The sequence below is a fragment of the Clarias gariepinus genome, chromosome 10 (assembly GCF_024256425.1).
Source record: "Clarias gariepinus isolate MV-2021 ecotype Netherlands chromosome 10, CGAR_prim_01v2, whole genome shotgun sequence".
NCBI classification, from domain to species: Eukaryota; Metazoa; Chordata; class Actinopteri; order Siluriformes; family Clariidae; genus Clarias; species Clarias gariepinus.
In genome coordinates, this window is record NC_071109.1 from 26,043,008 (window position 1) to 26,055,988 (window position 12,981).

General features: G+C 38.7%; 1 protein-coding gene across 1 annotated transcript in view; it reads right to left on the minus strand.

The window, feature by feature from the left end:
- Positions 1 to 453: 453 nt before the first annotated feature.
- adam19b (ADAM metallopeptidase domain 19b) overlaps positions 454 to 12,981 on the minus strand; it is a 35,961-nt gene continuing 23,433 nt past the window's right edge. Inside the window, exons 6-23 of the mRNA XM_053506511.1 lie at positions 9,259 to 9,463; positions 8,989 to 9,054; positions 8,567 to 8,638; positions 7,166 to 7,332; positions 6,921 to 7,005; positions 6,686 to 6,825; positions 5,741 to 5,918; positions 5,574 to 5,663; positions 5,283 to 5,478; positions 4,055 to 4,163; positions 3,759 to 3,972; positions 3,581 to 3,658; positions 3,076 to 3,184; positions 2,728 to 2,866; positions 2,549 to 2,636; positions 2,224 to 2,460; positions 1,950 to 2,038; positions 454 to 1,859 (exon numbers count right to left, since the gene is read on the minus strand). Of these exons, the coding sequence (XP_053362486.1) occupies positions 1,829 to 1,859; positions 1,950 to 2,038; positions 2,224 to 2,460; positions 2,549 to 2,636; positions 2,728 to 2,866; positions 3,076 to 3,184; positions 3,581 to 3,658; positions 3,759 to 3,972; positions 4,055 to 4,163; positions 5,283 to 5,478; positions 5,574 to 5,663; positions 5,741 to 5,918; positions 6,686 to 6,825; positions 6,921 to 7,005; positions 7,166 to 7,332; positions 8,567 to 8,638; positions 8,989 to 9,054; positions 9,259 to 9,463 (2,293 nt within the window). The 3' untranslated portion in view covers positions 454 to 1,828. The remainder of the gene's footprint in view (positions 1,860 to 1,949; positions 2,039 to 2,223; positions 2,461 to 2,548; positions 2,637 to 2,727; positions 2,867 to 3,075; positions 3,185 to 3,580; positions 3,659 to 3,758; positions 3,973 to 4,054; positions 4,164 to 5,282; positions 5,479 to 5,573; positions 5,664 to 5,740; positions 5,919 to 6,685; positions 6,826 to 6,920; positions 7,006 to 7,165; positions 7,333 to 8,566; positions 8,639 to 8,988; positions 9,055 to 9,258; positions 9,464 to 12,981) is intronic.

The window sequence follows — 12,981 nt, forward strand, 5'->3', positions numbered from 1 at the left end:
ATACTAATTGGTATTAGTTTACTTTATTATTACAACTATTTATGATGATGATTATATTTAGTAGTACAAAAAATAAAGCAAATTAATACTAATTAATATTTATACAGGTAATATGAACTGTAATAAAATGATGATGATGATAATTGGTAGTAAAAGCAAAGCAAAACAATAATAAGTTTTGTGACTGGTACTAATAATAACTGTAGTAATATGATGAAGATGATTATCCTTATCAGTAGTAGTAGAGATTTATACTAATTGTACAAATTTCCTTATTATTATTATTATTACATTTTTCTTGTATTTTACAGATAAAAGTAAAATACACCACTATATCAAAAGCATTACCTTATTACAACTACTTTGGCAAACGATAAGGACTTAAAATTTAAACCCCAAACTGTTCACAAAAAAATGACACAAACATTTTCAATCAAGTTTTATTTACTCCTTTTGCAAATCAAAGCCAATTTGTGATCCATAGCATTGGCTCAGTCCAGTTCCAGTATTAATTCACAATATTTTTATTTTCCCTTAATAACAGAAAGCACATCTCACAAGGTGCAAATAAGCCGAAGGACAACAGAATATAGTTCGTCCATAGCACTGCATTAGTGTAGGCAGCATTTCAAATGGTCCTTTCAGTTATGTTTTTATTCAGATATAGTCTAATAGTCATAAACATACAGTTCACAGTGTTTATTTCAATTATTATTTGTTCTTACTTTACATGGTCCCCATTTTACAGCATCAATATGGCAACAGCATTCTTCTAAAGCATGATTTTCACAATCCTTGCGTAAAAAAGATACAAAAAAAAAATCGCTTTAAAATTTTTCATTTAAAAGCAAAAAAAAAAATTACAAAATCTATTTTAGATTACATTAGATTACACCAGGTAGTAATTACAGGGATAAACAGATTGAAGACACTTGCGTTTTGGTACATGCCTTTTGTACATTTTGGCTGACTTTTATGAACTCAATAACACAGTATAATCCTGAAACAGCTATATGGACTGTGGTGGCATTAGGATGAAATATCTTCTAGACAACCTAAATTCCTTATGATAACAAAAAATTTTTTAAAAAGCTAAAAGTTTTGATCTTATGATTCACTATGTCTTAACTGTACATTCCCTGATGCCCTTACTGTAAACAGCCTAAGGTGCATTTTGTCAAGTTCTCTCAAATGGAACAGGTAAAGAGAATAAAATGCCGAAACTGGGTTAATGATATACACATAAGTCCAGCATTTTGCAATTATTCTCCTGATAAATTTAGCCATAAAATAAAATGCAGTAGAGAGGATCACATTCTACTGTAATAACACTGTACAATAAATCAACATATCCTGACTATTATTGCTATACATTTCCTTTTTTCATATACCAAGTGCAAAACTCAGGTCCATATTCCAGTTAATGTGTGTTGCTTACACAACGTGTCATTGTTTTTAATACTGTGTGCAATGCACTTTAGATAAGCATTCTCAGTATTCTGAATGCTCATGATGAAAGGCAACATCTGAAAACTTCAGGGGCAACTTCCAGGGTTTCTCTTCAGTACAGCCTTTGTAATAAATAGGTATAAAATAAACTGTACAAATATGGCACATGAACCTCAAAAGAGTACTGAAACAAAGTTAAATGCAACAAGTATATTACACTTTAGTTTTAAAGTGTAGTAGGCAAACATGGTGTTGAACGCTGGCAGTCTCCACAGCCCTGGTTCACATCGTGGAAAAGTTGCTTGTTGCTCCAGTATGCCATTTTAGGGGTCCCATGCATAGAAGAGTAATGCCCTTTTTTTCCCAGTATAAGAAAGCCTCAGCTTTTTCCACTGCTTTCAGTGGGATTCCTAAAAAATAAAAAAGAACATCAATATGTTTTTTGAAAGATAAATCTGAAATTGAAGAGTGTACTGTATAACTTAGTTTTAGTAAATTACCTGAGATTTCCAGCAGAGGGCGCCAGATTGGCCTTCCCTTTCTGCAACACAGCTGGTGATACTTGAGGGCCTTTTCTTAATGGGTCCTCCTTGACAAGGAAAACATACCCAGTAGTAGATTACTTGAATACTATACTATAAATATAGTATAAATATAATATAATATAATATAATATGAATTTTGAGTTTACCCAGAATTACCTTGACCTATGACCTGTTTTGCATCATGGGTTCAGGTCATTGATTCAGCAAAGACAAAATCATTTAAACACACCTTTGTGATCAGATTGGGTTTGGTAACAGGACGAGGTGGAGGGGGTCTGCTTGGAGGGTTTGGTCTGGGTTTAGGTGCTACAGATGGAGATGGGGAAGAGCTGGAGCTTGGCTCTGAGAGTGGAGGACTCTTCTGCTGTGGCGCGTAGGCTGGAACTGGCGGTGGTTTGACCACTGGCCGAACAGCCGAATTTCTCGATCTTGGTGTACCCACAGAATTTGCCTGCTGGTTAGCCGCCTGAGGGAAAATCACAACAATATGGCATTAGGCAGTATTAAAACCTCTTAAACATCTTACTCATACCAAAGATGACATATCCTGTTACCGTTTTGTCCATGTTAGTTTTGTTTAGCTGGAATGTTGGGTTGGCATGACCGATAGAGGGTGCTTTGGAACCTGATGAAGCTGGGACACTGAAACACAAATCAAAATAAATTCATTTAAATAATAATAACACATCAAGTTACAACTTAAATATAAGCAAGTTGCAGATTCCAGTATTACCTAACAGTTATTTGATGAGGGTGATGAGCCACATCTTTCAAAGAATGAAGCTTCCTCTTATAGCACCAACGGAGGAAAAGCGTTCCCAATCCCAAGGCGAGAGCCACAGGGAGGAGCACCAGAAGAACCAGTAAGTTACCTGCAACATCAAATGCAGCGTGTTAAAACCACAGTCAGGTGGCGCTGAAAAAGCATATCAAAAAACAAAAGAATTACAGACACAGAAGGATTTAATCTGCATTCATGGGATAAAACATTTAACAAATATGTCCTGGTAAACAATACTTCTAGATACATACTAGATGTATGTATGTAAGTAGCTAAGTATATGTAGGTGTTCCAACTTACTTTTTGGTTGCACAGGGCCACTGTCCTTGCTTCCACCATATCCCGCTTGATTACAGTAAGGCGGTGCCCAGCCTGGGTCACAGTGGCAGTTATGATTGTTGTTACACATCTGTAAATGAAAACATGCATCTGTCTTTAACAGTTCTGTCATCATAACTACATCTGTAATACAAAGACGTGTATATATATATATATATATATATATCACATTATCAGGTTTGTTGAGCACCCTGCTGAGGTTTTCGGAAAAAAGTTGATGATGAAGCATGACATTTTAACCTAGAGAAAGGTGTAAACCTATGACCTACTCCAGCACCACACATTTAGTAACCAGGCCTGTTCTTATTTGCCTACATGGCATGTAAAGTTTTTGCATGACTAAAGGAGAAGCTTTGAGCTAACAGGGTGACGGGAAGACAGGAAGTTGCTCAGTAAAGCCTAGCCACTGACATGGGCTACAAATTTGGCAGATGAAGAACAGCAGTGCACCAAAGTGAGCACCTACCCCATGGCCATGACACTTGGCGCTGCACTTATCCGCTCGCAGGAAGGATGCGTTGCGACACTCCCCACCAAAACAAATCTGCTCAGAGAGAGTAAAATGGAGAGAACAAAAGATAAAAGACAATGGGAACAGTCATTGATTCACCAATTAAACTTGACTTCATATACTCAGGGCTCACCGCATTGTCCCCACACTTGGTTCCGGTCATAACCAGCCCAGGATCCAGTGTATCTCCCACACCTTCCTCTTCCTTGCCAGGCCGGTACACATGTGTACCTCGACAAAAGACCTTACGGTCGCCAAAGCGGATGGTAGTGTCTATGGCGACAGCGTTGGCTTCAATGGGCTTCACGGCAGCACTCAAACACTGTATCTTCCCGCATTTAGCATTCCTTAAATAAAAATCTATGTAAATGTATGTCCTTCTATTTTGTTTAAAGAATTAAGCATTTGGTTTCTGTAAATGATGCTTACCTCTCAGTGCACTTTCTGTATTCACCCATGAGGTTTTTGCCACAGTTTCCGTAGGTATCTCCAGCCTTGTTAACCTCAGTAAAACACAGATCCGGAGCAGATCGGGCATCTGTGAAGAGACACAAAGAGACATGTGCTTGCTCATGTGCTAAACAGATGTTAAAAGCTTGAGTCATTACCAGATGAATAAGGAAAAACGCTCAGTACTACAATTAGCAGAGTGAACAATACTTTAACCTTTGCCCAGATAGAATAAGTGCAAGTTGTTAAGTCCTTTTGTTAAGTTTTATAAGTCGTTTAATTACGTCTTATAAGGGTTCTCTGATTAGGAAGCCTGAAAGGATTCTTGCTCTACACATAAACAAATGATCTGTCTCCTCTTGGCTCTTTACATCAAATGTAACATATAAGCAATAAAACACATTACATGCTTGATTTTATTTATTTGAATGTAAATTAAAGTGTACTGTGCTTAGCATTAAGGCTTTTTTTTTACCATATGATCTCTGTATGCAACAGTCACAAATTTGGATTTTTAAAACTGCATCTTGTTGTTTGTTTGAACCATATATTTTTATAACTTAATTATATTGTCCTGAACTAATGTCACATTTCTATAACCTAGTTCACCTATGTCAACCTTTTAAAATGCTATTGCAATCTACAGTGTGTGTATATGTCCAAGGTTACTCAACTTGACTCAAAGTCAACCTGACGCAGGATACGAACAGACCGTGGTTCTACGAACAAATCACGGAAATAGCGCCTGTGTATTAAAGAAAAAATAGGCACAGTCGTGTATACCAAATATCAATATTTACAATTATAAATAATATTCTCAGTGTGTAAGTGAATGTGGAAAACAGCTCTGAGACAAAACAGCCTCCAGGATTCCCCTTGCGATTTAAGGACGAAGAGACAACACTGTTACATTTGACATGTAAGGCATGGTTACGGTTTTGGCTACATGATGGCAGTGTGAGGAAAGGGGACAGAGATTTAGTTAAGTGGATTGGCATGCTTCACATTGTATATTTGTATCAAAGGTGTATAAGACTCACTTTGTTTGACTTGAGAACAAATCCAACTTAGGAACGCACTCTCAAAATGGAACTTGTTCATAAGTAGGGGACTACCTGTATTCTTGATAACTTAACCAACTTGACTCAACTTATGACGAATATTGCTAATATACTTAATAGGTTTTTTCTTAAATGACTGGGTTTACCTTTTCCCCAAAGGGAGAGGCACTGCTGCTCCAGGGTGGAACACATGCCTGTGTAACAGTAAGCTTGGCCATGCGCACAGGAGCTGCCATCCATCAGGTAGAAATTAGCAGGGCAGGACTCTGATTTACCATCACAGTACTCGGGCAGGTCACAGGAACCTGACGAAGAGCGGCAAAGCACTCCAGGGCTCTTCAACTAAGAGGAAATAAGTTAAGAATAAAGCTGATAGGTAACATCATAGTGGTTTATCATGATATATTACTAAAAAGAATTATGAATGATTATATCACCTTGCAGTTCTCGCAGCAAACTCCATGGGCACACTCGGCTCCCGCTTTCAGCGTACAGTTATTAGCGTTACAGCATGGACTGGAACATTCCTATAACACAAGATTGGTATGAGGAAAATAGACATAGATAAACCTCACAGGATTAGGAGTGCAGGTAATGCGCTCACGTCCACATCTCCACAGTCACACTCCTCCCCTTCCTCGAGGTAGCCGTTGCCACAGCGCTGGCCTCCGTACATAACCCGAGTGTTTGGTAGATTGAACAGGCATTTGCCACCACCTGAGCTCAAATAGCGCTTCAGCTCTTCCTGGTTACACTGGTTAAAGACACGAGGGAACGGGTGTCTGCAGACAGGTGGAAGGAAAACAAGAACAAGGGGAAAGTGTACATTTAAAGGCATTTGTTTTTATGCTAATTACATGGCACAAAAGCCACAAGATATCTATGTTTCTAAGTTTGCTGTCATCACGTAAGCTTTTCAGATTCTATTTAAAGGCAAGACATGAACCAGCAAATTCAGACAGTGACTACACAGAATGACATCCAAAATGGGAAGTATTTCAAGAAGTGTAAATAGAATTGAGAGCTTATTTTTACAATTTTTTTCTTGCTTCTTTATTTCAGCAACACATCATTTGACGAGTTAATGGAATCTATTAAATGGACTGTGATTATGAAACTTGACACGGTGGTGCAACACGTAGCATTTCCACCTCACAGCTTAAGGATGCCTGCCTACGATCGCGAGCTCAGGTTACTTTCTGTGTGGCATTTTACACGTTCTATTAGTAACTGTGTGGGTTTTTGTGGGTTTCTTGGGTTTCCTCCCACCAAAACAAAAAAACATGCCGTGTGGTTGATTGTTGAGTATAAAATGCCCCAAGATGGAAATATGTCAGGGCGCCTTTATGCATTATGGTCTGTATTGGCCAGGATAATGCGTTCACTGAATATGAATATACTGTAATGGCACGTAGATAGTAAAAAGAAATTCATGTTGGCAGTATTTACAGTGGTGGCTCAGTGGATTTCACCGTGCAGTAATCTGTATGTGATGAATAATGCCTGAATAAGTTCATAACAGGGCAAAAAAAAATAGTTGAAATCTCACCCAGTAGCTGCAGCCATGATGCATCCTCCCTCCTCTGGCAGGGCCTTGCAGCAGTGATCACTGTCATGGTTCATTCCAAAATTATGCCCCATCTCATGAGCCATGGTAGCCGCGACTCCGACTGCATTTTCAGAATGGTCCTAGAAAAGACACAGCAAACGAGAGAGAAGGATGAGACGGAGATGATATCTGGGAAAGAGATACAAACGATCAATAATACTGCAGGTTGTTTTACCGAGTTTACGCCTCCTGACTGGTATTCTGAGCACATGGCTTTAAGAGGAGCCAGTCCTATAGTGGTACCATGGAATGATAAACCCCTGAAAGAGTCATGAACAGACTTGCTCAGATCCTCCATACTGTATACAACACACATATGTTTGTTTTTGCAGCAAAAGCACTCCTCTACATTCACATCTGAACATTTGCTATACTTTTGCTATGGTTTGTGATAAGTGACTGTAATGCTGACAGACTGACGTGATGAGCTGTGCGTTGTCATTGGGCAGCTGTCCCAACTGCTTCCTCCTCCAGGTCAGGAAGGCCTCCAGGGTCTTGTAAGGGTTCTCCGTGATGCTGATCTTATCGCCATCGTTCCAAATCTCCAGCTGGATCAGGGCTACACGGATGTTCAGTGCTTTGTAGTACTGTAAGGATTAAGGGATAGTGTGTCAAAAGTGGACAATGTAAACAATGTAAACCTTATTTTTAGTTAAAATTTTGGGGTTAAGCTTTTAGAGAGACTAATGTCAAGATGTATTAACTGCTAGTTAAGTATTTTTTTCATATGGAATAGACCTTATGTTTGGATATGAGCCACAGCAACACAGGAACAAGACTAAAGCGTATGATGTGGATGATGCTGTCATTTATGTTTTATTTATTCTATATTTAATTAAATTGAATGAAATTCCAATTAAACCAATATTTGGTTTAGATGCAGTTTTTTGTTTTAACTAAGAATAATATTATCATGAAAATGTCAATCTCAAATCGTTCAAGTCAAACTGGGACTGGGAAATGGAATTCCTTAAGAATTAAGGCATAAAATCGATTTACATACATTTACTATTTACAGAAGACGGTGATGAGTGTGGTGATGAGACTCTTAACTACGGTAAAACATTTTAATGGTGTGAACAGTTAAAGAAGGCGGTACGTCCGTGAGGGAGGATCCTGGCCAAGGTGTATTGCAGGCAGCTGCAGGCGTTCCATTAAACATTGAGCCAAACAGAATGCAGAAGACCCACATCTGTCTGTGGGAACTTTACCCACAATTGTTCATAAACACCAACTGCACATTACAGGAACTTAGCTGGGAGTCATTGCCACATCCCCTAAAGCCATTTCCACAATTGAGCCATTTAAAGGAGTTCCTGGGAAGCCAGTGTTACAGACATGAAGTAAACGGCCCAGATCTGTTATTCTGCACAATCAAAAGTCCCAGTTTGACTTGATCGCCCTTCCTACTATTCAGCCTGTTTGAACATTATTTCTCTATTTCTCTTATTTTCTGCTACATTAATATCCCAGGTTTTCACTAGTGCTTGGATACCATCGTGTTGGTATGCCAGAACCATCATCAGACAGCCTGCTTCATGTCTGAAACGCTGGCCTCCTAGGAACTCCTTTAATGACCCAAAATGTAGAAAGTCATGACTATACAGGGGATGTGGCAATAACTCAATAACAAAAGGTCTTCTTTAAATGTCCATCGGTTTTACACATTCTTCATTCTTGACACGGGCATTTGTTAAATTATCCATCCAATAAAATTTTCGCTACATTTGCCCATCATTAGTATAGCTAAGCTATAATCTTGCTGCGTTATTTACTTTGTATATGTACAATACACATCACATTTGGTTTCTTTGTTACTACCTTGTCCACATAGTTAGCAGCTTCAAGTAGCTTTGTCTTGGTCTTTTCCAGATCACGACCGTGCTTGAGAAACTGCAGCAGAGATAGAAAAGTGGTCATTATGTCATTCTGACCTCTGTGAACTCCCAGCTACACAGACACACACGATACACAGGCATCACATAATGGACGGCCTCCATTAGTGCAGAGGCAGATCAATGATGAAAGGAAGCAGGGTTATTATTACTGGTGCCACCAGAGGTTTTCACAGCCATACTGAAACAAGAGTGAATCCAACTCGTGCTGCATTTCTACAACAATAGATTTAGAATCAAAGGTTTTTCTCATGCTATTACACTGAAATTTTACACACGCTGTTTAAATACCATGCATCATATTCAGTACGTATTATTTTAGGATATTTGCTCCTGTTGTGTTTTTACCTCAGCGTGATCAGCCACCACCATCAGCTCCACATACTTCATACTGCGGCTGACGTCTCTCTTTTCCTGTGGACAAACCCACATGTGCTATCGTGATGACTAACTGCTTCCAAACACTGCTTCCAATAACTGACTTTATATTACACTGTCACTTCCTACAGTATGTCGAGGCAGCAGAAGAGGTCTGCTTTTCATTTAATATCATGGATACAATTATTTAACGTTTGCATCAGTGACAAAGATAAATAAAAGGATTTGGCATGTATTCACCCTGGTGCCATGACCGGCTAGTGCGATTCCACCGACCAGCTCGCTCAGCTTGTCTGTGCGGTTCTGCCCTCCATAGTGTTGGTTGCAGGTGCTCATGGGTATTTTCAGGCTCTCAGCACGGAACACTGCATGGCCCCGAGAGACACTGTGATTGGCCAGAGGCTCGATCATGTACACCGCACTGTGGTTCAAAGCAATCATGCCACTGGGGATGAAACAAGACAAATCACATTTTATATAACCATCAAAGGGTAGCTGTAAGTCATGTTTGAGTTGCACAATCACATTAGGTGCTCAAAGTCATCACAATTACCATCCGGACACTTTTGATGTCGGCGAACTACTGCATGAACAACACTGACTAGAGCCTCCACAGGGATTGCTCTGCATGATACTTCAATTACTTCCTGTAGTGCAGTCAGTGTAGGTGGTAAGAAATTGGAGTAGCATGCAGTGTAATCCCTGTGGACACTCTATCCGTTATCCTAGTGTATGTAGTGCAAATCCCTTCTGCAGGACACCACATCCTCTGCCATTTTCTTTGGCTCTCTTTTGATGGTCACATGATAGGATCAATGCACTTTGGTGCAACAGCTGGTATCTTTAGAGGAAGCATAATACTACACATTGCTGCCTGGTCAAAAAGCGCATAGATAATAACTATTTAAGTCTATATACATTTTTAGGGCCCGTGTGTGTGTGTGTGTGTTTATCTTCTATATACATATAATAAAAGTTGGCGTATCGGTACATTAAAGATAAACAGCTGTTTTCTTATAAAACTGCACAAATCTGGGTCTAAAATGCCTGTTTTTAAGCAATGAGTTTTCACTCCAAATATTGACTGTTTATTTTATTACTCTTTATTACTCTTTATTGCTCTTCATATGAGTTTCTTTTATGCAGAAATGTTTTTAAAAGCATCTTTTGCTTATGCCATATTTTTGTATGAGCCCGAAACTTTTGCACAGTACTAAAAGTAAAAGAGTTGTTAGGTTTTACTGAGCTTGATGGAGGATATGAGTTCTTCTGGTAACTTTGTCACACTCGCTCCTTTCTATTTTTCTGAAAATCCCAGGAGTGTACATTAGGTTTATTAAAAACTGAAACCATCAGAAAACTGGTCTGTCTTGTACTATTTTTTTTTTCATTACAGCCATGCATATATTCTTCTGTAATGTTATTTATTTATACATAAATATTCCATTATTCATATATATGGAAATACTTAATCATTTTGTATATAATAGTGCAGACATGATAAACATATATAACCAAATTGGTACAGCATATAATATGTTGCCTCAGATTATTTATATATATATATATGACTTAAGATAAGACACAATTATACATAAGCCGGTAGTAGGCATAGTGGGCTGCATTAATGGCTTACAGGTCTCTCGAGGTTTCCTCTGGATTCTCTGGTTTCCTAGCTTCCTGGATTTTAGATCTCCTCTGGGATCTCTAAGATCCCAAAAACACGATGCTACATGCACTGATTACTTAAAGATCTGCTCTTAGGTGTGAATGTATATGCAAAAATCTAAGAATCCGTATGCATTATGCGCTGGCTTGGTGTATTGCTAAGGTGTATTGCCACCTTGTAGAGAGGATAGGTCCCGGATCCACTCTGACCCTGACTGATTGATTGTATCTAATGAAAGGTCTGGATGTAAGCCAGGTCTGTGCCCTGAAGTCATTATATATCCATAAGACAAAGAGCTTTTTAAACGAGATGTTGCTTACTTAGCTTAACATAAGGCACATTTTGAGAAAAATCAATCAATCAATAAATCGATTTTTTTTTTGACGTCAGTCCCAACTGAATAAAGGAAGCAGGATGAAATTAATGGAATGGCCAACTAGAGTTACAGCACATAAAGCTGCCATGTCTTTGTTTCCAGTGTGCAGCTTTAGCTGTTCCCATCCTACACACATGCATGAACAGATGTGCGTACACACACACACACACATACACACATACACACACACACACGCACACACAAACACACACTCCAAAACAATGAATAATAAAAAATGAGAAAAAAAAAACATTGCAGATGTTCAATCCTGGGATGGAATACACACACAGACACACAGACGCACACACACACACACACACACACACACACACACACGAACACACATACTGCACATTTTGCTAATATGACAAGAAACATATTATATATTTGCAAATACTAATACATTAATGTAATGTTCCAGTAAAAAAAATTATGTTCTGATAAAAAATATACTAATCATGCACAATGGCAGAAAAAAACAGACACATCTGATTTTTTTTACTTGACGTATATTTTGCAGCTGCAAAAGGCATTCAGCGGAGGGAGGAATGTGTGTGTGTGTGTGTGTGTGTGTTTATGCGCACAGATGCGTAAGGAACAGTAACTAGAGATTCTGGAAACAATGTTAAGGGCAGTGCCATCGGCTCCGTTCCAGAAGTTGCCCATTAATTTGTAAATGTATTCAGCCCTCAGTGTCCGAAGCGGTACAGAGACTCTGGTGTCACTCAATGCAGGCCTGTTTGTCTCCTCTGACTATCGCAGGCAGGAAGCCGAAACGCCACATCACACGCAGCACGAAACAACACTCCATACAAGCCGTGTCATCCCACTCAGAGCCCAGAGATCCAGCTATGCTTGCCTTCTCTGAACTCAGTGAACTAATAACTGGGGTGAGCCTGAGACACTGCATGACGCTGAAACAACAGCCCTGGAAGAGTGACGGCAAGACTTTCACATTGTTTCGGACTTATCGACAACGAGTTTCATGACCGTTCAATCATGCAATATAAATGCACTAGAATTACAGTATTAAAGTGACACCCCGGGGTCTTTTCAGGCTAACGTCTATCAATCATATTAGCAGCATATGTGTGAAAACCACAAACTATCATTTTAGCACAAACAGGAAGCCGGTTTACTTGAAGCTTACACGCATGGAAAGCTGCAAAGATTCTCGAACTAACATCCTAAAAAGCACTTACTTTCAAGTTATGTGTGTGTGTGTGTGAGTGTGTGAATGTATATAGGTATAAACCAAGTACTGTACCTCGATGAGAAGTAAATCAAAACGTATTACAAAAAAATGAGTCAGTTTAGTATGAGCTTTGGGACTAAATTACTTTTGTTTTACTTGAATAAGAATTAATTCTTATTTACATCTACTGTATGCACAAATATAGTAGGTTATGACCCCCAAATGATTTAATGCACACCACCACCACCATCAGCCTATAGCGGAGATGAAAATATTGAAAAATGCAAACGATATTCATTTTGTTTGCAAGACATGTACGGTGTGTACATGATACGGTGTCCTGATTTCACTAATAGGGAGGAATCAGGGTTTTTCTCAAATCTATGCATTGGTTCAACTAAAACCTCAAACCGGACCTGGTGGATGCGGTAAAACATTTCTTCACTTCCACTTTAGTTCTTACCAGAAGTTTATTTTTTCAGTTTATTGATTGACTCATGAAACCAAAAACCTACACCAGTTGTTTCAGTAAACAAAATGTATGTGATAATTGCAATAATAAACTATAACATACATGAAAATATATTTTTTGAATATATACCCAAATAACTCTTAATAGCGCACACCACGTTATTCTCTTTCATTCCTTCATTAATCTGTCCCTCTTAAGATTTCTGCCTTCAGTGTTTTATAATAGCGCAACGATTCCACTTCCTTTTAGGT